At 41.6% G+C, this 27,442-nt stretch overlaps 1 protein-coding gene across 1 annotated transcript; it reads left to right on the forward strand.

Annotated features, from left to right (window-relative positions):
- Positions 1-1,002: 1,002 nt before the first annotated feature.
- Positions 1,003-26,934, forward strand: ajap1 (adherens junctions associated protein 1). The gene is made up of 5 exons (XM_070909734.1): positions 1,003-1,055; positions 8,232-8,995; positions 24,741-24,828; positions 24,969-25,211; positions 26,862-26,934. The coding sequence occupies exons 1-5, from the start codon at positions 1,003-1,005 to the stop codon at positions 26,932-26,934; spliced, it is 1,221 nt and encodes a 406-aa protein (XP_070765835.1).
- Positions 26,935-27,442: the final 508 nt, after the last annotated feature.

Consider the following 27,442-nt stretch of genomic DNA (forward strand, 5'->3'; position numbering starts at 1 on the left):
ATGGTTTGCAGAATTGCTGTGCATAATAGCCTACACAGCACTCAACTACTTTGATCTTTTCTGGGGGAAGAGCAGAATCATCAGGCACTGGGCATTGCTCGCATTTTTCAAGATGCTTGACATGTGATGAGTTTCCTCTTCTTGGAGATAAAACGGGGACTGTAACTGGCAAAGAAATTGGTCACATTCTGTCTGATTAGATTATACAGCACATTTAGATAATGCTGATGCTTGATCTGTATTTACTACTGCAAATCAATATTGCACTCCAGTTCCTCTGTTCACTAACAACGTTTTAACCAAAATACGTGATGAAAATATGAATAATGAATAAAATAATCTCAGCCTTTTTTTGAGCATGCTCTATGAACACCAGCCCGTCACTGCTCATAACATTGACCGGGAGTCAGTGGCCGGCTGGACAAAGAAAAGGCCGTTCCCATCCGACGCCAAAGACCATCTTTGAATAGAGACAGCGGTTACGATCTATACGCTCACCTTGCCTTACATTCTACATTTTTAAAGCAAAAATGTCAAACATTGTCATTCAGTTCCAGCTTCTCAGTTGCGAGGATTTGCTGCTTTTCTTTGTCTCTTTGTGAACTGAATATCTTTGGGTTTTGGACTGTTGGACAAAACAAGCACAGAGAAGACGTCACTTTGGGCTCTGGGAAATTACATTTTAAAGACCAAACGATGATTGGAGAAAATAAATAATAGTAAGTTAGTTGCGCCCTAAATTATATTCAATATTAGCACAAAATATAAGTTGGTAGCAGCAGTGCATACCCACGGTATTGGTGTTTATCATTGTCAATGGTCAACTGTTGTTAAAGTTCTGTATAGTGACAGTGATGCCCCTTCATGTGTGACTCTTGCCTGATACCCGCCTGAATCTTGACAACAGCTTGACACCGGCATTAGTCCCGCCTCTGATTGGCTAATCGTTAGTATCTTGCGATAATCACCTTTTCAACTGAGAAACCGCTGTTTGACGCCACGATGCCAGACCAGAGCCAGTCAACTCGATGGAGTGGGCGGATTCCAGGCGGAAGGTCTGGACCTGGTGACTCTGCTTGAAGTAGTGCATCATGTTACCGCTGATTTCATACATACACGATGTGAGTCGTACTGTGGAGTTACTACGCAGTGACATACAGAAAACAGTGTTGACTGCAAACTATGAGTAAGATGATGAATAAGGCTTGGGTCATCATGGGATTTTCATAGCAGTTGTAACTCTCGACCAGGCCTGTTTTTATACCCTGAACCAAGTCATGCTTAGCATTTTCAGCATTCGTGATGCAGAGTATCTGTGTTGGGAGTGCAGAGGAGTTTGATCACACCATGACACATCTAACATTCACACAGACTCACTTTGCACAAACCCAGCCCTCCTCCAGCTGCACAGTGTCGACAGCCTTTTTTGCTGTCACTTAGGTACATTCAAATCAATCTCGACATGTCCACGTGAAACCCTTGAGCTGATGCCACATATGAAGCAGAGGGAGGGAAATGTAATTACTTCATCTAGAGTGCCTTAGCCATTGTGCCGCGGACAACAAGAACTCTTACACAGTGCTATGGCTGAATTATGGAGTGAAAAACATTAGGCAGGAAACCCCAGCGATCATAAAACACTGCAAACCACAGTAGAGCACTTCACGTGTCAACAATCTGACGTGGGATGTAGACAACATCCTCTTATGCAAAGCAACCTGTATCTTCAAGGCATAACCGTCTGTATGAATGGCCTTTTTTATTAACCGCTCTCACCTTTTGCTCAAGCATTTGATTCAGGATTATGCTATGAATCTTTTTCACAGACTTCAAAGGCTACTCTTCATTCATTTTGGTCTTTTGATGGCATTATGTTGGTTATGTGAGGTTTCCAGTTTCAAGGGCAGGTGAATGATATTTAGTGCTGTGTGCAATGGATTACTCAGTCTAATGTTTTCCCTGTTTTCACAGCAGTGCAGCGTGGGTTTTGAAGGGGAGAGTGACAGGAAATCACAAAGATGTCCACTTTGTTTCCAGCATTAGCGAGACAGACAATGTGTGCTGTAACTCTTAGGTCTTCAGCTCTACTTTGTAAACCTTATTTTAAAAGTTTTTTTCACGTGCAAGTCTGCACTTTTGGCCATAGGCATGTTGTAAACATAGTCGCAGAATGTTATTTATCTGTGACTAACTCTAAAACGCAATTTAGCTGTATAAATCAGAGCTTGAGTCATATGCCAATGATATTTTAATAAAATGGGAAACCCTAATTATGTGCTGCAGCCTGTGATTCTCAAGCATGAAGATCGTGTGTTTAATTTCGAGTGCCTGTCAAGGCCTAATCCTAACCCCCGTGACAGTGGCATTTGTATGAAGCTGCGGAATAAGTTGGAAGTAGATTTACTGAATATAGTACAGCTTAAAATGGCACAGAGGAGAGAGAGAAGTCAAGCTTGGTGAACCCTCCTCCAGCGCTTCTGCGTATTTGGACTGAGAAGCATAATCCAAATATATTGCTCTGAAATATCACATCTTACATATACTGTTACATCACTGGCTTTCTGTTAAAATTCTGCATTGCTTGAGTTTGACAGCAGGGGTTGTGATCTCACACACACACACACACACACACACACAGCTCTGGCTATCTGGTATAACTGAACATATGGCAGGGATCATGGTCGCTGGATCAATAGGTACAAGAAACAATGAGGGATAACAGAAAACCTGACATACACAAAAAAATATTGTGTTTTTGTCCATGTGTATTATGATGGAAGAGAGCTCCAGGAGCGTGTGTACGTGCGATGCACAGAGATTTTGTTTTGCCTGCTGCGTCTGTGAGCAGAAGCCCAGGCTGCCTCTTTCATCTGCTGTCTGTCAAGTCCTGGTTGAAATCATCATTCCAGCAAGTCTTTAGCTGACCTTCAAACCCGAGTCCTCCAGGCCAACAGACACGCTAATTAACGGTTCACTCCATAACTTCACAAAGTAATTTCATTCCCTGTATGTCTGGCTCCAGAATGGACTTGGCATACTGAGATCCTGGACTTGAAAGTAGCCTGTTGGGTCACTGAATACTGCCCGAATAATGCATGTAAAGTAGCTTACAGTCAACTTTTACTCCCCCCAGTCCTCCAATAAACGTGCATAGGAATGTGCCCTCCTCCACCAACACAGCAGTTATTCAATTTTTCAACTAAATGTGTTTTTTTCCATGACAGTCCATCTACCTGTGTGCTCCACAGCGACTGCATGTACAGTCACAATGCTTTGTGGTGAAGCGGAGACATCACAATCTCCACTAAAGGGATTTCCTGCCATATTGTTAAGGCTTAACTATATACTGAAGTTAGTAATGACGGCATGATGGAGCATGTGCTCACAAAATAGGACACCAGACACACATTCCCACCAGAAAGCAATCTGGTATGTTCACGCTGTGAATACTGCACTTTATCTGCCATCTGTGCAGTGTACTTCCAAATCATATTTTCATTATTTGGGATGTCAACAAATATCACAGTCATTCTTAGATTATGAAACTACAGGTCTTAGAAAATATTATTTCCAGTCCATTTTATTTATAGCACGTGCTGTTCTTGCTGGAACTATATCAATTGTATTTGTGTTTGTAATTATACTCCATGTCAACTTTGACCACGGCCAAGACGGTACTTTACTACGCAGACTGGCTAATACAAGTGAAAATATGTGTTACTATGTTAATTAACTGTGATTAATGCTGCCCTGTACTGGCTTTTCTTAAATTAATATTTAGAAACAACAGCAATAATTTAATAATCAATGATTTGTAGCTATGTATACCAATTTTAAACACAAATACAAATTATAAAGGACCTTTGATGGTAATGATGAAAGAGAAAATAGTTAGGATTTAGCTTCTTATTTTTAATGTTGATTAGACAATTTAATCAAAACAGGCTAACAGATGAAAACTAGTCTACAATGTGCTTAAGTCTTTAATTCAATCAGTTAATCAATAAAGTCATACTTAGATTACACAATTAATAAAATCATTACATAACACATTGTTCCACATCAGCTGCTCTGAATAGCTTCCTGCAGGCTGAAGGATGTTGGCGAACAGTGTGTGACGACGGAGTCAATCTGCTGGACTACACTTGACAGGTGGACAGTGAAGGGTCCTTCACCTCTCTCTGGGCTGAACTTTTGTTTTTGGTTGAATGTCAGTTGATTAACATCTAAATGTGTCAGCGCTGCAGGAGTAGGCATTTAGTGTGAGAAGGACAATGAATGGGAAAATACATTCAGAAATGAAATGACAAGTAAAGTAGTCAATTTTATTCATATAGACCAATATCACAAATCACAATTTGCCTCAAGAGGCTTTACAATCTGTTCAGCATACAACACCTTCTGTCCTTAGACCCTCGACTCGAATGAAGGAAAAACTCCCCCCAAAAAACGCTTTTAACAGGGAAGAAATTAAAGAAAGCTCGGGAAGAGCGGCACAGAACTGACAGGAAATGGATCCAGGGGGACAGTTGAGAAGCTTCAGGTGTCGCCCACTAAGTGGGATCTGAGCCACACCACCTCCTCTCCACCATGGAGACCTGGAAAGAGGACAGGCCTAGGGCTGCAACTGAGGATTATTTTCATTATCGATTAATCTGCCGATCATTGTCACGATTAATCGATTATCTATATCTATAAAATGTGAAAAATGCTCATCACCATTTCCCAGAGCCCAAATCAAATTGCTTCTTTTGTCCAACCAACAGTCCAAAACCCAAAGTCTCTTCATTTACTAACGTAAACGACAAAGAAAGCAACCTATCCTTACATTTAAGAAGCTGGAACCAGCAACTCATTTTCTTTTGATCGAATAATCGATGAATCGAGTGATGCTTGCAGCTCTAGACGGGCCACACAAACACAGAAGAGGAGAAACAAGCAGACACACAGAGGGGGAGAGAGACATGATAGGAGAGGGGGAGAGAAGGGGGCCATGCTGATTTTTTAAAGTATTTATTTAATACATCGCTTTAAGACACAATTTTGAAATGGAATTATTAACTGAAACATTTTAATGACAATTACACCATCTGGTTTATTAAGAGTTTTATTAATTGTGTAATTTGAATGTCATGTTAATTAATCACCTCAGACTGTTTTTATACTCGTTAATTAACAAATAATTAAACACAAAGCAAGTCTTTAACAATCGGGGCACACTACAGCCGCCATAAAAGAATTTAATATAAAAAACTGATAGAAATTGCTTATTCAGAGTAGTTTAACAGAACAATAGGGAAGCTTATTCACCATATAGTAAATAGAGAAGAACAGTTTGATTGATCAGGCTTTATAAAACTGATGATGTTCAGTCTAAAGACCGAGCCAGCTGTTGTTTTATTAGCAAACTAGCAGATTAAGTGGCTTTATCAGAAGTCAGGCACTACTGAGCATGCGCATTCTTCATCAATTAATGGTAGGCTACTTGAGAAAATTGGCCCTAATTGTGATACTAAAGTTGCATACTAAAGTTGATGTTGGTGCAGCTGTAACAATTAACAATTCATATCACCGCTTACTGTTGGGGAAAGAATGGAGATTTATCTTTTTATTTGAAGTTCTTTCTCTGATGTGTTCAAGTGACTCCGCTTCAAAATGGTGTGTTGAGAAAGAGTGAGATCCCTGCATAGAGTGTGAATGTATTCACTTGTAATGTCAACTATTTCTTATGAGAAAATGCACACATTTTGTAGAATATCAGTACCCAGCTTGATTTCAGTGTCAGTGATCTTTGGTCTTCACTCAGCTACTCATCATGAGTAAAGCAGCTCCATCTCTGCTGACACACCCGCAGGCTTGGCCATCTTGTAGAAACCTAATAACCAGCTCTGAGATCACAGGAGTCACCTTTGGCAGTTTGGTATTATTACGTATTTTCTCTCTCTGGTTAGGTAACAGGTATACCTTTGTTGCCATCTGCACTCAGGCTGCTCTTCCAGGCTACTCTGAACTCTTCCTCAGTGCTGTGGCCATGTTTGAGCCCGACAGGGTTAAAAGCAAGGTGCTTAACAAACATGGTTATTAAACACTGTACAGCGTTTTTTTTCCCTTCCTGCCCCAGATCGTATTTATTCATGATGAGTAACACCGCTTTCCTTATCAGATATTGCATTAATTTGGCTTGGAGTGGTAAAATTGAGTCACCTCGAGTGTGTTGATTGGGCAAGTGCCAGGATCTCAGTCTGAGGTCAGGGCCAAAACACTCACAAGACAAATTATTTCCCATATTTTTAACTGTCAATAGTACGCTGACCTTGTCACTGCTCTGTAATGACCACATCAGTCACCATTTATGGCTCAATTAAAATGCCATTCTATATTATTTATCAGTTTTCTGGTCCCTCACAGCTCAAAGGTGAGGTGAATTAAAAAACAAACAAACATGCTTCGCTGTCACTCATAGCCAGTGTGTCTACCAAAATGTTGGCTGAATATCAGTTTCTATTGTTCTCTTACTAGTATGCTGAATTACCCCAACACATGTCCATGATGCATGAGAGCACAATTCAACATGTTTTCAACTGTCTAATTTAAATTATATTTTGTAACTGATGTACTCACCAAAGTCAGTGCTATGACAATAACAAGCCACATCAAGTAATATGATTTGATTAAAAAAAGAAAAAGAAATCATGTTTGAATGAATGAGAACTAACATGTAATTTGTTCAAATTAATTCAAACGCATCCCACGAATCCTAATCCTCCACTAAGTAGAAGAACTAGAATCAGCCACCTTAAGTGGCAAAACGTTACAGTCAGGCAGTTGCATTTTACAATCTCTGCAAACAGCCTTACCTTCATCCCAGTTTATACATCAAATCCACATTTCTTTTTCCATCTCGCGCTAACAAGAATAGCCTAGTTTACTGACAGAAAAACACCCAATGAGCATTCAAGGGTCAGACAGATTGAATTTCTGATTAAAAGTGGCATTCCTATGATGTAGAGTTGACTATGAATCTATAGCATAGCAGTTATAATCCATCATATCACTTGGTGTGGACTGTCATTGGGCTTAGTGCAATCTCTACTGTCTTTGTCCCATTAGCTGAACATTTACGTTTGTTGAAAAAACCCTAATGTAGATTTGCATGTGATAAGAATCACATATGACTAGAGCAATCCTAACATGCCCACATACGCACCCAACAGATGTCCTCTTTGTCCTGTCAGATGTCGTGACAGTATAGCTAGACAATAGAAAGACTTTCATACATACAAACATAACTTGGTGATTGTGTGATCGACAGACAGCTTTGTGTTGCCTCTGACATTCGATGGACCCATTCACACTTTTCCATCTATCATCACCTCTGAGATGCTTCCAAAATGAGTCCTCCGTGCGGGCTTAAATTGGCCAAGGACAGCTGAGATGAAAGATAGCCCATAATGAGGTTTCTCCCTTAGGAATCAATGTGTAGCTTTGTCCCAGGGGCCACTGAAGGTTGTCTGTAAAATCTGTCTACCGCAGGGTCCTAGCCTGAACAGCCAGCCTATCTATCACCTTGCCATCGTGTTGATGAGCAGAAGTGAGTTTTATACTGTAACAAAGGACATTTTGGGACATACTTTGGCGTTGAATAAATTAATGCAGTAGTCCTATAGGTGAAGATTTCTGCGATATACTTGTCATTCTGTGTCTTCTGCTGGCATTGCGTGTTAGCTCCCTGATCATTGCACTGCATAATCAAATTGCCCTTTGGGAATCAGATGACTTTGTGTCTAGGGGAGATAATGCAGAATATGATGATCAGCTAAACCAGGCCTGACCTTGTGTGTTGGTGTAATCATGCCTGGATTGATATGAATCTGTAACATCAAGGATAGGTCCTTACTGCTTTTGACAGCTGAGAGCAAAGAGTGCAAATCCATAATCTTTCACATGTTTTACAACATTTACTTTGTGTCTGACCTTTATGCTGTAATTCAGGTGGCGCTCCGCGAAGCTAATTATTATCGCAGCTTAATTGAGTGGGAGTTTAAGAAGTTGTGGAGTAGAACTTTGCCAGGGGTGCAGATGAATACAGATGAGGGTGAATACAGATGCGAATCTTTACAATAGTACATTAACTTAAAGGTGTGGAACCTGGTTTGTATGGCTTGAACACGTACTGAACTGTGTCTGAATCTAAAACGTTTTCCCTCATTTACTTTCTCCTTTCTCTGCAGTCCGTCTGCTTTGAGGCCAGGCAGCTGTGTGGGGCACAGGGTGTGGATCCTGCTGGCCATGACCCACCTCACCCTGGACTTCTCTGTGTGCAGCCCCCTCAGCCAGGGTCTGGGGATCAAACTCACGTCTAAATCGGTGCCTCGCTCACGACCTCGCTGGCAGCCGCTCTGGGACACGCCCAACAAGCTTCACTGGAGAACAGTGAGCCCGTTGGCCCGCCGGCTCCTAAACCCTATCCCTCCACCCCAAGACAACAGGGCAGGGATAGGGCCAAAAGTCAAGGGGCAAAAGCATCGGAAGCCAGCAAATAAAGGACAAGTCGTGTGTAAGGAGTGCCGGTTGAGATACTCTCAAATGGAGACAGGTGATCCTTTGGCTGTAATAGCGGAAGCTCCGGCAGCTTTATCCAGCGGGAGCAGAGGAGACACAGTGAGGTTGTTACTTAGAGCCAGGAGGCAGCTCAAATGGGACAGCTATGACAAGTCTCAGGAGGGCCGGACTACCACAGTGGCCGGATTTATCGACTGGGGACCCACAGGGACAGATAGCATAGATGACGATGGCAAACCGGAGCCCAACATAACGCTGTCCACCAGGGTCTCAACTACCACAGTGGCCACAACCACTAGCACTACAACCAGACTCTCCCAAAGGACGTTCACTGTGGTGACCACACCAGAGCCCAAGCGGCCAAGCACCACCAAGGCCACTGTCATCTCCGGGGAGTCTGTCAAACCACCAAAGCCATATGGGAACATACCAGGTAAGACATATAAAACAGCTAATCATCTAGTGTGAATTTCAAGGTTATTGCGAGTGAATACGCTAAAGAAATCGCTGTTTTAGTTGCCTTTGCAGCATTTTTTGTTTCAGTCACACTTTACAGACTTACCCGTGTCTTCAATACAAAACAGATACAGTGCTGTGACGATGTTCCCTCAAAGCCAGCAATGTCCAACCCTGTGTCTTAGGTTTTGTTCTGCAGGTTGTCATTAAAAAAAACAACTTCTCAGTTCATTTTTTTTCAATTAAATTAATGAAATCAGTCCTGAAAACAAATAACAAACCTGCATGGTACATCAATGAACACCATGGATTTAGAGTAGTGTCTTAAGTGTATGGTACTTAGATAAATAGGCTTTTGCTCTGCAAAGTTCATATGACTTCAGTTTGTCATGTGCAGAGGTATCTAAGGCCATGTTGACATTTGACAAAACGACTGATTCAAAAATGTTCAGTTTCGCCAATTTATACCCCAAAAGGCATCAACTGAATGTGTGCCATTGTGGAGGTTGTACAGACAAAGTAGTCCTAAAATTCAGAAAAATCTAGATGCAAGAGGAAACTTGAATGCTAAATATCAGTTTTACGGCACACTGGTCACACAGGGGTAAAATTGTCACCCACCAACACCCCCAGGGTTTGATTGGTGGTACTCTCAGCTGCAGGTACTCAGCTTGGTTGTGTGTTCCAACAAGCACAGTTGGCATGTATTCACATGTGGGAAGCAGGTGTGGGATCACATTCTTACCGTTGCGCTATAGACTTCTACTGGACGGTTGGAGTGCCTTCATGTGGGTGGGATCCAGGGGAGATAGCATGACCAAAATCACTTGTATTACACATTTCTGATGAAGCACCTTGCTGGTAGGTGAAAAGAAGGCATCTGGCAACATTATGTGTCATGCAGGTAGTACTTGGTTGTGAACTCCCTCCCCAGGTCAACAGGGAAAAGGGCCACAATGCAAAGGGAGTTGGGCATTCCAAATTGGTGGGAAACTGGGGCTAACATGTTAAGAATAAAAAATTAATAAACTATAATTTGAAGTTACCTATTTTCTCTAATAATATTGCAAGACAAACTCTGTTCACTTTTTCACTGTAGTGCATGACTAATGTTCCAGAGTAGTGATCCACTTTTCATTAAAATGATATCGCAGCTTGGGAAAATAGCACGTGCTTCACAGTGAATGTCCTTGACCATACTGTGCCTCTCATGCCTGAAATCCTGTACATGGGCATATGCAATTTTTATGGACAGTCCCTCTGTGCTGTGGACACACAAACCTCCCAGCCAGTCACATTAGATTTACCATTTCATTAAGTTCATGAAGAACATGGCTTTTTAAATGGACCATACAGGTAGTCATAAAACATAAGTCATGTTTAACAACTTATGAACAAGCACTATGCTAATTGAAGCTTTTCCTTTTGGTGCATTAATATAAATGTCATAAAATTAGGCAGCGGACAGTAAGGATGAGCAAAAGGCCTTGGCCACCTTCTGCTCAATTGCAATGAAAAATGTCTTAAGATACAGAGGATTGTGAAAATGTATGTACAGTAGAAGTCCTGCTGATAGAAAATTGCCTTTACTGCGACAGAATATGTTTTTTAGCTCAATTATGAAGTTAAGACAAATTCACAAGACAGTTAATTTGTGTTGTTTGAGGACATAAGTGTTTTTAATCATTTCACTCCAAACTTATGTTGTTTGGGGAAATGTGGTGAATATTATTTTTGTTTTTGTTTTTGTGTACTAAGATGTCCTTATAAACCTTAATAGTTTTGATGGAAGATAAGTTGCATCCAATCACGCATGCAATTCATCCTTTGGTGGTCCTACATGCATACATTTTAACTTGGAACTGTAATAATTTCCTTTAATTCCCTTAATAATTGTGTTATACCATAAGTCCAGTATTCAGAAGATAAATAGAGACAGCACTCAGCTCTTATGTCGGAATAAAAATGTATATAAAAGTAGATTTTAATGTAAGTGGTATAAATATATGTTGTACTATGGTAACTGAAGTGAATAGTGAAAGTATAGTAAATGTGAAATGAAATCACAGTATTTAATTGTCTTGTCAGCGTTGCTGAGATCTTCATTTTCTCTTTATTGAGAGGTGCACATGAGACCACCTGTGATTCAAAATGACGGCTTGATATTGTATCCTGGAGGAAATCAGTCACCACTGTTAACTGAGAGCTGATGAGGAAAGAAAGGTCTGATTTTTCCGACTGGGTGCACATTATTGTATCAATAATCAGACTGCGTATCATCAGAGCAGATGAATAGAGTCACTTTTCAAAGCCAAGCCCGGGTGCTTAGCTGCTGTAGAAAACTTTCCTTTTGCCTTCACAACACATTAACCCCTGTCGGTCTCATATTGGCCCCAAGGCAAGATATAATTACCACACCGACAGCACAGCATTGGATTGCTGATTAACCTAAACTATTAACGAAGGAGAAGTACTTCACTTTGTTTCTGTCTCTTACTCTTATCTCTCCTACTTTGTCTGTGAGGATGTGTATGGATACGTTAAATTCAATCTTAGTCCAATTAATGCAAACTTGGATAGAAAAAATGTAATGTGTCATGTAAACACCTTCGACTGATAATCTTAATCAGAGTGAGGTGATGATCAGACAGCAACAATTTAAGTCGCCTAGATTTCTGCTTGTGTCTTGTGATTTATTACAGCATGTATTCAGTTTAATTCAAAAATACTTTGTCACTCAAGGGGGAATTTAAGGGAAGTGGTTTTGCAAACAACTGAGGAAAGACACAGTGTACACCACTCATACATATTACATCATATAGAGACACATTTATGATCACTACACATGCAGATCTGATGTTTTTTACTGTACGAGGGGAGAGAGTTCTTACATTTTTCTGCCTTACACTGGTTATAGGATTATTCTGGTTTATAACAACTTTGGTGTTATTTTTGCGGTTTTGGCTACCACTTATATCGGTCAAGAAAACATGGTAGTCACCAAAGTCATTTCTGGTACCATAGCTAAATTGTGGTCTCAGCAATGGAATCAGCATTTACAATTTTTCGATATCTGATAGCTGTCTGATAATAAACATCCTTTTAACAAACATCATTTTGATTTTAGTTGGCAAATGAGTCCTCCATCTTATACAGTAAATTCACAACATGAAATAGCTGCCTCTGTCATCAGTCAGTAAGGCTACTGCATCACAGTTATATGTTAGTGCTTTAAACAAACGGCCGCTTTTCACGTGTTCTGGTTCATGCTCAAACAGATTGGCACAGAGGAGTGTCAACTTCCACTTAAGGCTGATTTTGACAGTAGGAGTTAGTGCTGGGGCACATGCACACAATGTCATGATAATTGAGATGTATTACACTGAAAAATGCATAACCGGTTCAGAGACTATGTATGCATTATGCATGTTTGCTTTCGTGCATGCACAGACTTTTAGTCCTGAATTGTGTGCATTTGGCACCCAGCTGTTGGATGGCTACTGTGTGTAGCTGTCTTTCCTTTGTTGTCCTCCAGGCTTACACTCGCAATTAACCGTGACAACTGTCTCAGGTGAATGATATAAGATCTTATCTTATTTTCATGGCAATGCTGACACATTCCAATCTGAGTGTTCAAATGCAAGCGGGGCAGGGTCCAAAACATGCGACTCCATGAACCCGAGGTGATCTGTGCCTGGAAAATACAACGCAAGACACCTTCAGTTGCAATGTTATGTAGCTTTACCCAACTTATTATTATTATTACTATGTTAACCATCTAACAGCCAAATCACACCCCTTAAATACTGTTGCTAATCCTCAATATTTGGTTATTCCCAGTAAGCAGAGTATGCTCTGTGTCTTGCTCCCCTTTTCTCTCTCTTTCTCATAAAGCGGCTCAAACAGAAGCGCTTCAGAGTAAACCTCTGGGAGAAACGAACCCAGCCACTCTGACTTCACTGCTAATTGTAATCTAAAAGCACTGACGTAGAACTGACAGGTGGCTCATAACATGTCTACATTATGTGTAGAGCTGTGACCAGTTCATTTCATGTGATTGGTAAAATGATTTTTTCTAAAACGTAGAAAAACAATTAACGACGCATAACAAAAAAAAAAGATACTGTGTTAAAATTGCTTTCTCAGTTGGACCAGCAGTTACAAAACGTTTTTTCGTAGTGATCTGAAAAATCGGAAAGAAACTGCAAAATGTTTGACCATACCCTGTACAATTTGGGGGATTTTGTATTTGATCAATTTCTAAACCATTTATCAACTAATCAAATATTCTTTTCATCCATCCTCCCGCTTGTTTTCTGTATCTACTAATCGTGTTCAGAAGAGTGAGGATGGAGCCTACCCTATATATGGGTTGTTTTTTTATTACTAGCTACATGAACAAATACTACACTGTTGCCCATAAAGTTGGAATAATTTTGTTTTCAGACACATTCCTCTTTTTATTCCTATTTATACACATCAGTAATCACCTTTGACCAGCTGCAATGATTACATACTGAGTCCCAGTTACCCAGGTGAAACAAATTCATGCTTAACAATTGTTTGGCGCTATAAAAGGCAAGACATTCGCTGTGTTGTCCTTTTCCTGCTTAAAGTCTGTATGCAGTAAGTCCACGTTTTCAGAATTGGCTGTATAATTTTCAACCAAATTTGACACAGAAGTTTCCTAGGCTATGCCTCGTCCGACGCAACTGGCAATACGCCAAAGAGTGCTTGCACTCCGACAGGACGGACACAAACAAGCCAACATTGCTGATGTCCTTGGAAGTGCGGTCTGTAAAATCCTCAAACATCATCGAGAGGCCACAAAAATCTCCAGGACGACCACGACTAACTACCAGACGAGATGATCGGCAACTGCTTAATCTGTGCCGTAGAAATCGGAAAATGCCAGCGAGCCGCCTTCGTCGTTTGTGGAGAAGACACCATGGAATCAACGTTTCCCGCATAATTTTAAATCGAAGATTGCCTCAGCATGGCTACCGAGCAAGACGAATGACCAAGTGTCCACGCCTGACTGTTCAACACAGTGTTGCTCGACTTCGCTGGGCTAGGAAGCACAGAAGATTACAGCTTGGGCGCTGGCGACATGTTGTCTTTATGGATGAGAGCCGCTATATCCTTGACTGTATAGATGGAAGACAAAGGGTGCGGCGATTACGTGGCGAGAACCTCCGCGATGACTGCATCCAGGAAACCACTCAAGGAGGTGACGGCTCAGTGATGGTATGAGCCGGTATTCAGTATGGAGGAAAAACGCCATTGGTGGTGCTGGATGGAAACGTCAATGCCGTCGTGCACCGGGACATCCTGGAGAACCATTGCCTCCCACATGCAAGTCTATGGGAACAACTTTAGGCTGCAAGACGACAACACAACAGCACATAGGGCAGCTGCAGTGAGAGAATTTCTTGATGCAGAGGGGGTGCAGCAGATGCCATGGCCTGCTTGCTCTCTTGATATGAACCCTATCGAGCATGCCTGGGATGCCTTAGGCCGAGCCCTTAATGAGAGGGACGATATTCCTCAGAGTCTACAGGAATTAGCCCGGGATCTGACCGAAGAGTGGGACGCCCTGCCCATTGACGGCATCAACAAGCTTGTGGACAGTATGCCACGACGTCTTAGCGCATTGATCCGTGTCAGGGGTGGCCATACTCAATATTAGTGACTGAGTGACATTTGAAAGAGTAATATTGGACACTCTTATGCATGAAATCCCCTCGAATATGTGTTTCCTGTTAAATTGACCAAGGTTGAAAAATGGAAACAAAGCCCTTAATCCTATTGTTCAATACCCCCAATTTTGTTTGTGGTTCAATTTTCACTGTGATATGTTTGGAAGAGATTGATCAATAAAGTTTTGAGGAGATATACACTTTATCTATCAAGAATAAATCACATTGTCACAATCATTTCATGAGAAGAGGTAAAAAATATTTTATTCCAACTTTATGGGCAACAGTGTATATAATAATTTCACACAAATTCTTCAGCCACTGTGGACCAGAAAATGTATGTATCATTGCTAATTAGGCTCTCAGTAACTGTGAGATTTCTGTAAGTGCATTCACGGCTGCAGTAGACAGGCTGCATGGATTAATTCACTATGACTCATGAATACTGTAGGAAACCAGCGCAGCCAATCAGCCACGTAAGGCATATGTGTATCATGACCGTAATCATCTCACATTGTGTGTGTGGGGTTGTGTGCACATCACTGTCAAACATGGATGCAAGTGGTGGTTTGTGAAAGGAGGTAGAGAGAAGGGGAGGAAAATGCCTTTCTCACTGACTATACTGTACATAGTGAACAGTAGTCTTCCAGTTTGTAGCCTGACTGTGGTCCAGTGTAATCAGTACTGCATCAAGTGGTGATGCATCTTTGACAGCCTGTTGCACCTGTTTGACTATGAAGATAAAAAAGAAACTCGGAACGACAAGCTTCAGAACCCACTGGGAAAGCTGTTAAAGTTTCCTGCCTCCTAAAATTAAATGTCTCCTCAAATTTTTGTCACTGCACTGTAAACACCCACACTTTGGACCAACAGGCAGAATCTGACTTAATGAAGTTTTCTCACTAAATTACCTGTTTTTACCATTGTGCAGAGGAATTTCACCATGGCCAGGTACAACCTCATTTGATGGTTGAGTCCCATCGAGACTTCCTGTGCTTTGAAGTTTATTGGACGCTTGTCTCATCTTTCTCTCTTTCCTTTACTCCCCTCGTCTGTACGCTTTCCTCTTCTTGCCCCCTCTCTTCTTTGTCCTCATCTTACCCTGAAGTCTCCTGTCCTCTTCCATCCCTATGTTCGATCCATGTCCCCTCTCTGTCTATCAAGGTAAACAAACACTCAAATAAAAGCCAGCTCTCAAATAATGGCTGGGGCCAGGCAAAAAAAACAGGGGTGGATAAACTTCTGGTGCCTGTCATATAATGTGCATGCCAACTAAGCATAATGTACATTTCTGTCTCTTTGATTTAATAAATTCAACAATACCAAGTGCCACAAAATGACAATAGCTCCATTTGAAGCGCCATATGGGAACAGTGCAAGTCATTGAATTTTCCTCAACACCACATTCCTGTAAATGTTTCACAATAAAATCCTTGTTAAGAAAGGGATTCTGTCCAATGAAATGCGACAGGGCTTTTGATCTGAAATGGATACAGGAAGTATTGAGTTGTAACAGGGCAAACAGGAGGCAATCAGAAAAGATGAAAGCGTCATACTAAAATGTGACTAAATATACTTATCAAACAGAGGGAATTAGAAATAAAGGCCAGTCTCTAATATAAGCCTGCTTCAAATAAAGACCTGGTTCCCTCTGCACTTGAGGTAAATTAAGACAGTAGAGCAACAACAGCCACGCATGTACTGAGGAAGTACCAGCGGAAGCGTTGAGTATGTGTGTTACATGGTACATGTAGTCAGGCACTTTTTTTAACAAATATTATTGTGATTTAATGCTTTTTATGCTCTTAGATTTGGTCCTTTATTTGCTTTTCCAGTGCAGATGAAATTAATTAATCCTGATCATAATTTGAAAGGAAAATCTATGTGACCTGACTGTCAAGTGTTAACTCTGGCTGTATTGTTTGCATCAGTAAATGTGACTAAGTCAGTCATTGTTTTGTTTTTTGGGAATAAGGCAATGTTAATACAAATCGGCTGTAATTGCACATTCAATTTTTTATCACAATAGCAACGACATGTTATAGAAACTTGTAAATGTCTGGTCGTTTTTTAAACAGACAGATCAAGATCCTGCTTGGATCGAAGTATTGTCCAATTAAGCAAATGTGTGGAGCGGTGGGTCAGTGTGCAGATTTGAGCCGTGGACTTAATATCCACATGCCTGGACAAGGTCTGTGCTTGTTTCAGTAGTTTTCCTTGTGTGCCAACCACTTTGGTTTGGTTGGAAACCAGCTATGTAATGACACAGAGAAAGTACGTGACAGCTCGCCACAGCTTGCCTTTTGACTGCAGGCTATGTGTCTTTACTCCCACTCACCGTTGGCATCGATCGTGCAGGACAACAAAAGGGACAACTCTTTCTGTTACTGCGGAAAATCCAACATAATACATACCCTTTCCCAGGATAAAGAAGTTAATGTCGCTTAGAATCAGTTGAAAGGCCTTTAGAAGATATGTTTACCACTTGCTTTTCTCCAAATACCACTATCTTCATGCACAGTTTTCCAATTATCAGTGTCCGCTGTCAGCACATGGGTCTCAGTTGAAGTTTAATGACTTGCAGCCTTACTGTAGGTGGCTGCAATTCTGTAATCACGCACTGTCCCATGTTAAAATACCAAAATAACACAGCAGGCCAATGGTCATAGTGGTAAGTAGCCATAGGCAATCCAGCTTAATTACTTAAATGTAATGTGTAATTTCCTGTGTTGAGACAATGTGCCACCAGCATGCATACTTAATATCCTAATTTATTTTGTGCATATCTCAGTTTGGATAGGACTTTGTCTGTGTGCTGCAGCTCTTAGTGGATGGCCCCTGTTGCTCCTCACACAGTGCTTTGGCCATCATACAGGAGGTGGGAGGAGACGGAGGAGGTGAGGGCAGGGGGGGGGGGCATATAGCCGTGGTGCCTCCAGATGCTCACTGATTGTTCCTGGTGATTGTGCTGCTCGTAACTGCGACCCCCCTCTACTCTACGCAGATGGAGCCGTCAGCTCCATTATGGATATGAGATGATTAAAACTGCAGTCTGAAAAGCCGCTGATGATGACTTGGGTCTTGTTAGACGGTCTGAGAGTCGCGAGGTTAAATGTTACAGGTTTGCATGGTACCATGTGTTCCTGGAAGATACAGTAGAGCCATACAGATTCATCCCGTGGCTTCCTGAAGAGAAAATGAATGTTTAAAATAGAAGATGCCAGCAAGTACTTCAAATAAATAGATCCATCCGGCAACAATTCACATCATCCCATCAAGTTTGTGAAAGGAGTTGAGGGTTAAATGAATGGAGTAAATAAGTAAGGCTGCAGAGCAAAGTGAGCACATGTAAAATGTATGTTAAGTGTTTCAGGAATCTATTTTTAAAGAAGCGAGCTCGGTGAACATTGTAATGCAGCATTTTGACCCGTGGTAGACCTGTAGAGGCGTACAATACAGCCTCCTCAACAGTGAGAGACACACATAGAGACAGAGAGAAACCACTTTTCCCAACGGTTACCATGGCAATCCAATAAATTTGCCATTACTCTCTGTATTGACTCTCAATAAAGTGGGTAAAAATGAATCTCCTTTTCTCAAGCGTTAAATCTGGACTTAAATGCTGATGCCTGGTGACAGGCGTGCAGAGTCAAACCTCCTTTCCCTGATTTACAGAAAACTCAGCCAAGAGGAGATGAAGGGGCCAGACTGAGCAGATGCTGTTTCACTCTCTGTTTCTCCACTGCTCAGCTCTTTCTTCATGGCTTGACACATCTGCCTAAAGGAAGAGAAGGGCAGATGTTGACTGAGACACTATTTTGGATACAGGAGATTGTTCTGTCAATCAGAAGGAATAGGGCCTAATTTTAACATGACCCCTTTTTCAAACTCATCTGAGTTTGTTTATTTTAGCTTTTTTGAGAAATGTTCAGTTTTGTTGAGAAATGACAGTGTTGCTTGAAAGGAAAGACGGAGAGAATGATAGAGTATGCAGAAGGATTGAAGTCAAATCCAAGACTGTGCAGGTGCATGGTATGTTTCCCAGCCCATTCACCTGCTGAACAATTCAGCTAAGCTTTGTTTGGTAAAAGAAAATACCTCCTGTCAGCAACATGACAGCACACAGCTTTCAGGATGGTTGATTGAAGCTGCCTTAGTAGCAATGCCATTTTACACCCACATGAAAATTGCAGTCATTTCCATTTGTCTGTTGTTAACAGCTTCTGTGTGTTCCCTGCTGTTCCTAATACAGGCAGGCACACAAGACAAGCATATCCTCCTGTAAGGGATGCTATCATCGAAGCAATATACCTCAGTCACCCCCCCTTTTTTTTGGGCCATTCTAGCATTTGCCATCCGGCCTGACTGAATTATGCAACAATGCCTTTGACATTGAGAGAAAAGGCATGTAGTGTAATTGTTTCTGATCTTCAGCTTCTGCTTTCCCCTCCTCTCTCTCCGTCCCACTCTTCTCTCTTCCTCTCTCAGCCCCGTCTTCTTCAATAAGTGTTTTAGATTGCTTGGTGACTCAGTGGAAATCAGCCTGGATTGACACTTTGACACCGACGTTAATTGGCAATTCCTAACTATCAGCAGGCCGCCTTTGACGGAAGTCTTCCCCCCGACCTGTCCTGCTCAGGTGCCTGGTTGTAGGAGAGACTGATCTCGGCAGGGTCATGCAGCGTGTATTTGCGTGTATTCAATGTGCCTGTGCAAATGTGCTTTGTGCTGTGTGGGAGTGAGGTGGCTCAACCTCTTTAAGCTGCAACTCCGTTTTACAAATGAGGGGCCTTTCCCACATTTTTCAGGAGCTTTTAAGCCAACACTGCGTGGGTGTAGGCTCCATTAGCCCTAAATGGCTCTTTGCACTGGATGCCTGATAGGAGATGGTCCAGCGTACACACACACACACACACACACACACACACACATACAATTAAAGACTGACAATAACTCATACATACATCATAGTAATTAAATTCTCATTCTCAATGTCTTTTCCTCATCATTTGTCCAGCATTGCCTTGTTATGGCATTGTCACTCAGAGGACAAACTGCCTGCAGTTTAGATGTCACATAATTCACCATGTAAATTGCAGAAAGACAATTCAGGAATTCAGCATGGTCAAAAACTGCTATATAAATGGTTGCATGCCATGGCTGATGTGTTTGTGGTTACTAAATGTTATGGCAGTCATTCTACAATACAAGGCTGCACAATAAAATTAAGGTTGTACTCAATATATAATAGTACAATATGTACTCATTTGTTATTTTAACATGGAGCATAAGTCCACAAGTACACTATTTTGATAATCAATATGTTAATTCTTTTACTGCAGGATGCTGTCTGTCATGACAACTTAAATCTGAGTGAAATTGTTTAGGAGGAAAATGACTCATGGAGTCTGTATGTGCTCAGGCAGATAGAGAGGAGGACAAACTAGGGAGAGAGAGAGAGAGAGAGAGAGAGGCACACAGCTGTTCTTGTGGGACATAAACAAACCAAAAGTATATAACATGAACTATAAGTACTAGGCTTAATAGATTCATTGAGACCGAGACCAACCAGCCGGAAGGATAATGGTGACAGGCACGGAGCCTGAAGTAATCAAGAATGAGGAGCTAACTGAAGGTTAAGGCGAAAAGATGAGTTTTGAGTTTTTAAATGCCCCAGCAGACTCACACACTGTCTAATGTCAACAGGGAGGTTATTCCAGAGGAAGGGGGCATAATAGGAACAGGCCCTGCAGCCAGCTGACTTCTTTTTTACTCTGGGGACAGACAGGACGTCTGTATTCTGGGAGCGGAGAGCACGGGTTGGAATATAAGGTTTAAGGAGATCAGACAGGTATGAGGGGGCGAGACCACCTACAAGTCATTTTGTAAGTCATTAGAAGCACCTTAAAGTCTGATCTATAGGTGCATTACCCCCACCAACTTTGGTAAGCAGTCCTGCTGCTACCTTGCGAGGCAGCTGGATTGGCGAGGTCATGCAGGATCACGTGAGAATCCAGCCCTGATTTGCTGCATAGCCTGCCCCAAATATACAGTTGAGACACAAAGGGAAACAGTATTGCCAATTCTCCACAGGTGGACACATTTCTACCTCTGCACGGTATGCACCGCCATATCGCCCAACCCCATAACCACCGTGTTTTTCTGTTCATCAAACTGTCATGGCCAAGAAGGCGAAAAATCTAATTTATTTCTCGCTGGGAGCATTGATGGGGGCTCCGATCCCACTGCCACCGAGGTCACAAGCTAGCTGTCCCCTCCTCTCTGTATCCCTTTCTGTCCCTTCCTTTTCTCTGTCCCTTTCTCTCTCCCTCTCAGCCTCTCTTTGTTTGGCAGTGATTTGACCAAACAAAATCTAACCGGGTATCTCTAAAGCAAGGTGACTGCCAAAGGTGATTTTTCAACCTGACTGCCAGGACACAATGAGTTTTAGATAGCTAGGCCAAATTTCCCTCCCTCTAACTGGCAGTTGTGGATGAAAATAGAACTGGCCTCTGCACTCAGATTTGTCACCCACGTCATTATCTGCTCTATTATCCCAGCACCCTTAAACGTACTGCCTGGAAAATGAGGTTGTAATGAACTTAATGTTGGTGTTTGTGTTGCTGGACCTCACTTTCTGGGGTTCATTTGTTTCATTAAAGAGCTGTACTAGGAAAGTATGCAAGCATTTTTTGGCTCCAAATGGCTGCCTGAAGTGACTCTTAACGAGCTATTTGGACTGAAATACCCTGAAAACGTATAACATCGCATCAGTAAACTAGACACAGCATGCTCATGTTTACGAACTGAGCCAATCGGAATCCTCTGGTATAAAATCACAGACTGGCGGGGGCTGCGAAACATGCGCGTGTTGTGTTCACTGACGTCACATTCGCCGATCGATGGTGGCATGCACTTTATGACAGTTTGTGTTTTACTCATGGAGCCTGTTTTATTGCTGTCCCTTTGCACGGGCAGAGGGGTGTCCATGAGAACTCAACCTAATGCAGTGCCATAATATGATTTAATCAGTTGTGGTTTTACAGGACAAATTTACTAAGTGCAGCTTTTGATTTTAAATCTCCTGACTGGGAAGTGCCCCCTTTCACTCTGACATCAATGTAAAATGAAACAATTCTCAGTAGAGACCTCAGCTATTGATCAAGGTCAGGGGCAAGCTCTATTATGTCTGAACTTGGACAGATGTTAATTTATAACTGAACACTTTCAACTTAACAGCCTTGACGTCAGCCAGAGACAGGAAGAGAGGGAGGCGAGGGAGGATGGAGAGGGGATATGAAGGAAATGCAAATGACTCGCCCGATAAGTTAATGTGCCTTTGCCGTGGCAAGGGACTCTGATTGCGCTGGGAAGGTAAGGCTTCCCTGAGCCAGCCGCAGATATCATTAATCCAAGGTTGACCTGGCCTGCCTTTTGCACGACCCGGCCCACAGAAGTTTATTATCCAAGAGGAGGCTGTCCAGGCAGCAGGCAGTCAGAGGAGAGGCCGTGTGCTTTTCCAAAATGACCGAGAAGCACTTCCTTTTGAGCCTTCAGCCTTTGAGACAAATTGGCTTGGATCAGCAGCTAGGCAGCTGGCTGATGGAGAGGTGAGATGTATAAGGCTCACGTGGGCATTTTCATCATTACGGCTTTTCTTTTTTGTTTTGTTTTTTTCCCCTCCTGCAGCATGTCACCTGCTGCAGTGTGTCATTGTGTCCGACTCGCTCTCATGCTCTATCACTCACCCACACACAGACACAATACACGAACCATACAGTAGAGTTGAATAGGCTCACACTAATCCTCACTTTAGACATGTACCGCACAGTTTTGTTTGTGGATTACTGTCTGGCAAAAGTGAGAGATCAGCACACACGGGAGTCTTAAGAGTTTAAATAAGAACAATGCTGTTGTACTTAAGTCATACAGAACAAAGGGAGCAAGCAGAGAACCTCTGGTCCACATCCATGTCTGCATGCTGGTGAAGATGCAGTGTAGAAGCAAAAGGCTGCATAGTTCCTCGTTTAAATAAGTCATCATTTTATGGCTTTGCGCTGCCCAGACAGCTCAGCAAGACACGGCTATAAACCAGGTACCTGGAAGATGTTACAACAGTGTGAATTATAATGACATGGTTTTCATTGCTCTGGTTTGTGATTATACGGAGATTGGTGGCTTTAAAACCTTACAAGAGTTTATTCTCTACTGACTATTCAGTGTTTGTAAAATAGAGAGGATCCAGTCTGCATATGTTATCACTTCAAACAGTGTCCTTACTGACCTTTTGATAGCACTGTAATTGGGTTTTAATTTTGTCCAATAATTATTTTCTATAATGAGGCAGACAAGTGCAAGTCGATCTTAAACAGCCCAGTGCATAATGAAAAGTAGCAGTTGGTTTGTAGGAAGCTTGTGACCTGTGGAGTGGTGTCAGCTGGAGTTACTATTTCCTATTATCACATATTATCTGGGGTTCAGATACTTAGTACAAAGCATCGCATTACCACAAAAATACTGAAATCAATTAGCCTTCCTAGGATGTAGCAGGGCCGCACTATTCAATATCAGCTCTGTGGAGCATTTTAGCCTCTTTTAGCTGACTGTTTTGGTTTTCTGGTCCACAAATGTCATAATCAACCTCGATTCTGTAGCAAGCCGCCTTTTCCTGCACGCTACCAGCACAAAACAGCAGCCAGATATTTTTTTCTCAGGGTTATAATGTTTCTCTGTTGCTAGATGTGTAAATAGGCAACAGTTTTGTAACACGTTCGCTGTGACATTTTACCATTTTTAAGGTAATAATGCTCATCAGATGCTGTGTTTTCAGCTTGTTTTACTGCCCCTGCCCCAACTTTAAGTAGCCTAGTAGCCTTTCTTGTTGTCAAAACAATTTGATTCAATTTGAATTGATCAAGTGGACACTTTGCAAACCTGATTCTATCAATCCAACATTGTAAAATAAGATATAAGGAAAATGCTATGAATGGTGTAGTCTGACAAGATGTGAATGGTCCTAGCAGTGCTGTTGCATTTCTTTTCTTATCTACAGTTTCTTCAAGTTGCTCACAGCACGTTTATAATATTTAGTTTGACATTGTTCTGATTGTGTTATTGCCCATGTCTAGCACTTTCATTAACTGTGCATATGCAAAAAAACACTTTTGGCAAATATTTGTTTCTTTATTTTGGTTTTAAATTCAAGGTATGGTAGACACAGTGTCTCAAACTGGTCTCTTTGAAAAATAGCTTGAACACCTACTTAATTGTTCTATCAAACCTGCTTTAAAGCTTGTGTTTGTGTGTATCCTCATCCCTCTACCCTGCATTGACATGGCTCCCTTTCAAAGCCTTCAAACTACCTGTCAGGATCACCTTTTGATCAAATATTTTATGTGATGTACCTTATCAAATAATTTGCTCTCAGTTAATGTTTAAATAAAAGCCTCAGGGCAAAATCTACATAGATACTTTCAAGTGGGAAAAGGTTATAAAAAGCACACCAGCTTTTAGTGTATGGGGCTGCTGTTGGAGGATTCATTTGGTTTGAAAAATGAAAGTGGGAAGCCAACAGGGAAGGTCTTACTTCAGGAGTTAGGACTTAGAATACATAGGATACAGTCAAGCGATAACTTAACATATATAAATCTGAGTTTATTGTCTTATTTTAATGACACAAGAAAAATACGTCGTGTAAGTTCTTAGAGGAAACTTGGACTTGGGTATCCATTACAGTTGGCTGTAATGTAATGGAATAATTCATGTTACTCTTAAATTATGAATAGCAGTGGATGACAGTGTCATCAATACTTACTGAAGAGCAAAATTGTTCCGGGTTGTCGTCCTCTACTTTTTAAGTGAGCTGCCCTCGATACTTTGTCGAGTGCAGTGGGTTTGTGCATTATAGAAAACAAAAGAGAAGTGAAGTGCATGGCTCTCTGCTGTGAACAACAGGAGAGAAACCATTTCCTCCACAAATGATTGTAATTCTGTGCCCTTGTTTATTTCTGTCTTTTTTTGCAGGTTTGGCAGTTCACCAGATAATCACAATCACTGTGTCTCTCATTATGGTTATCGCAGCCTTGATCACAACACTCGTCCTTAAAAACTGGTAGGAAAGATTCCTTTACTTTTTACCCCTAAAGACATTAAGTGTAGAGCGTCACCCTTTGGCAGAAATCCTCGCAGGTGACCAAAGGTTCAAGGTATGATTTTATGTTTGTTTCTTGTCTTTGGTGCGTGTTTTTGTAGCTGTGCGCAGTCGGGGAATGGCCGCCACAATAGCCATCAGCGCAAGATCCACCAGCAGGAAGAAAGCTGCCAAAACCTGACAGACTTCACCCCAGCTCGGGTGCCCAGCAAGGTGGACATATTCACTGCCTACAATGACAGCCTGCAGTGCTCACATGAGTGCGTTCGGACTGCCGTGCCCATCTACACTGATGAGATGATCCAGCAGACGCCTGTCTACAAGACTGCTTACAACGGAAACAGGTACGCTGGGCCAGGACTGTCCGTAGCACAAAAGGTGGATGCACTCTGGAACATTTCTTCAGTCTGCCAACACTGGAGATCCACAGTCCCTTTATGCTTTTTCAAAGCGAAGTCTCTGTCCACTACAGTTATTATCGTTATGTTATTAGAGTCTAATGGCCTGAATATTATGAAACCCCATGCTGAAGTGCAGAGCTAGCTCAATTTAAATTGGGCTAAGAAATCAATGTCTGTCTCCTAATAATAATGGTTTTATGAGGGGATAAATGTTCTACTTGCACATTAAATAATAAAGAGCTAAAAAAAAGTGATGACAAACGCATGAATATAAATAACAATCGTAGGTGAATCTTCTTTTTCTTCATCAAATGCTTGGATTCCTCACTCCCTGCGTGTGCGGTTGCTCTGAAACACAATAAGCTTCCGTCCGATAAAATCCACACATAAAGTGGTTGCCTTTAATGCTGTTGTCCATCTCCTCATTCCTCGTCCATCTGCCTCACACCTGGCTGAGCGGTGAGCCTCAGCATGCTCAAGCTGCATGCAGCAATGTAAATCTTCCCCTCGATTTTTGTTGTTGTGTAATGAGTCAATTTATAGATGTAGGGCAATGGGACGTGACGTCTTTACAGTGCCATTTTCTCTCTAACTGATCTCTCTGACAGCATTTCAAATGGTAGACAGGGGTATATATATATATATATATATATATATATATATACACACTGTATATTCTTTGAAAACTGAACTTCAATACCCAGAAGTCATGTCTTGTGATATCAGTAAACTGCACGCACCACATCCATATTTACCAACCCAGCTAATCTGTGCTGCTTTATACCAAAAGAGAGGCAAAAGATGTAACATTGGTGAGTCACTGGTGCATTTGCATTTCAGTGTTGAAATCGTTCCTGTCTGTGGGTAAAGATGTGTCTCTCTTTGTGATATAAACTGACAAGGCAGGTGTGTTTTACATATAAATCTGGCATATTGTGGTATTATACCTTAAAATATAATTTATATGTAGTGGGACAATAAGCTTGGTAGAGTTTGACAGTGTTTACTGTCTGAGTGTATAACAGTAACAGTCATCTAAGCTGCAGGGCCAGCAAAGATGGTCACACTTACTCTGTGTATCCAAGCCCTGTAACAGATTCATTATGCTGGCAGTGAGGGGAGGATAATTCATCTGGTGTAAATAGTCCAAAGTGTCTGGACTTATTTATTTTAAGTCATGGAAATATGGCTACATTTTGACTGGTGGAATTTCTCATGCTTAGCAACAAGGATGCTGATTAATCCAGGATTTTTTTTATCTCTCTCTCTATTTCTTGGTCTCAGTGTGCGGTTATCTCTCTATTTGTGTTTGTCTGTGAGCACGGATCAGTGGCACTACAGGCTAGCCAGGGAGATTATTACAGTGGGCCCTGAAGGATGTATGAAGTCTGTTGAAACAAATGCTTATTTTCTGAGGAAAGCTATCAACGTACCTGCTCAGCAATAATGTCACTCCAGAATCAATTCAGGTTAAAGACTTACTATTGACAAACAATATAGTACTGATTGGGTGCAATATCAATATGTAACCAATCAAACTGCATCAGTAGGATTTTACTTAAATGTTCTTACCTCTGGCACTTTATCCCACAGGCCCTCCCCCACTGAAAGACAACTGATTCCTGTGGCCTTTGTGTCAGAGAAATGGTTCGAGATCTCCTGTTGACGAGCTGAAGGCCTTGTTCACTTCCTGTGGGTGGAAGAGACTTCCTGAATTCACGCTCTGGTGGGTACTGTGGCAATTTGTCCTCTTGCTATTCGTCGTCTGAGCCTTAGCTACCTCGATCCCCGTGGTGATGCTGCCCCACTTTGGGAATAGAAGGGAACTTGGCATATGTTTGTTATTTGTGACATGATTATGCTCCTTTCCATCTTCTGCACAGAGAAATGCTTGAGAAATCCAGTTCAGCGCAGTATCAGAGGTTTTTAGTTGAGATAACAGACAAATTGCTTATACATCAGTATTAATGAGCTGTATGCTCAAAATTAATGATTTCACTCTTCATATCTGAAACATTTTCATTAATATTTATGTCGCCACTCTCATCCTTGCACCAATGGCACATTATTTTGAACATTTCTAGGAGTAAAGAGGCACTTTCACTTGACTTGTGACATATTTTTATGCATGGTTAATGTATGCCAGAATGGCCTGCATTTGAAATTCCAAGCGT

The sequence above is a fragment of the Enoplosus armatus genome, chromosome 8 (assembly GCF_043641665.1).
Source record: "Enoplosus armatus isolate fEnoArm2 chromosome 8, fEnoArm2.hap1, whole genome shotgun sequence".
Taxonomy (NCBI): Eukaryota; Metazoa; Chordata; class Actinopteri; order Centrarchiformes; family Enoplosidae; genus Enoplosus; species Enoplosus armatus.

Coding starts and splice junctions, on each gene's coding strand:
- ajap1 (XM_070909734.1), top strand. CDS start 1,003: ATGCCAGACCAGAGCCAGTCAACTCGATGGAGTGGGCGGATTCCAGGC. Junction 8,996..24,740: donor GCCATATGGGAACATACCAG/GTAAGACATATA, acceptor CTTTTTTTGCAG/GTTTGGCAGTTCACCAGATA. Junction 25,212..26,861: donor ACTGCTTACAACGGAAACAG/GTACGCTGGGCC, acceptor TTTATCCCACAG/GCCCTCCCCCACTGAAAGAC.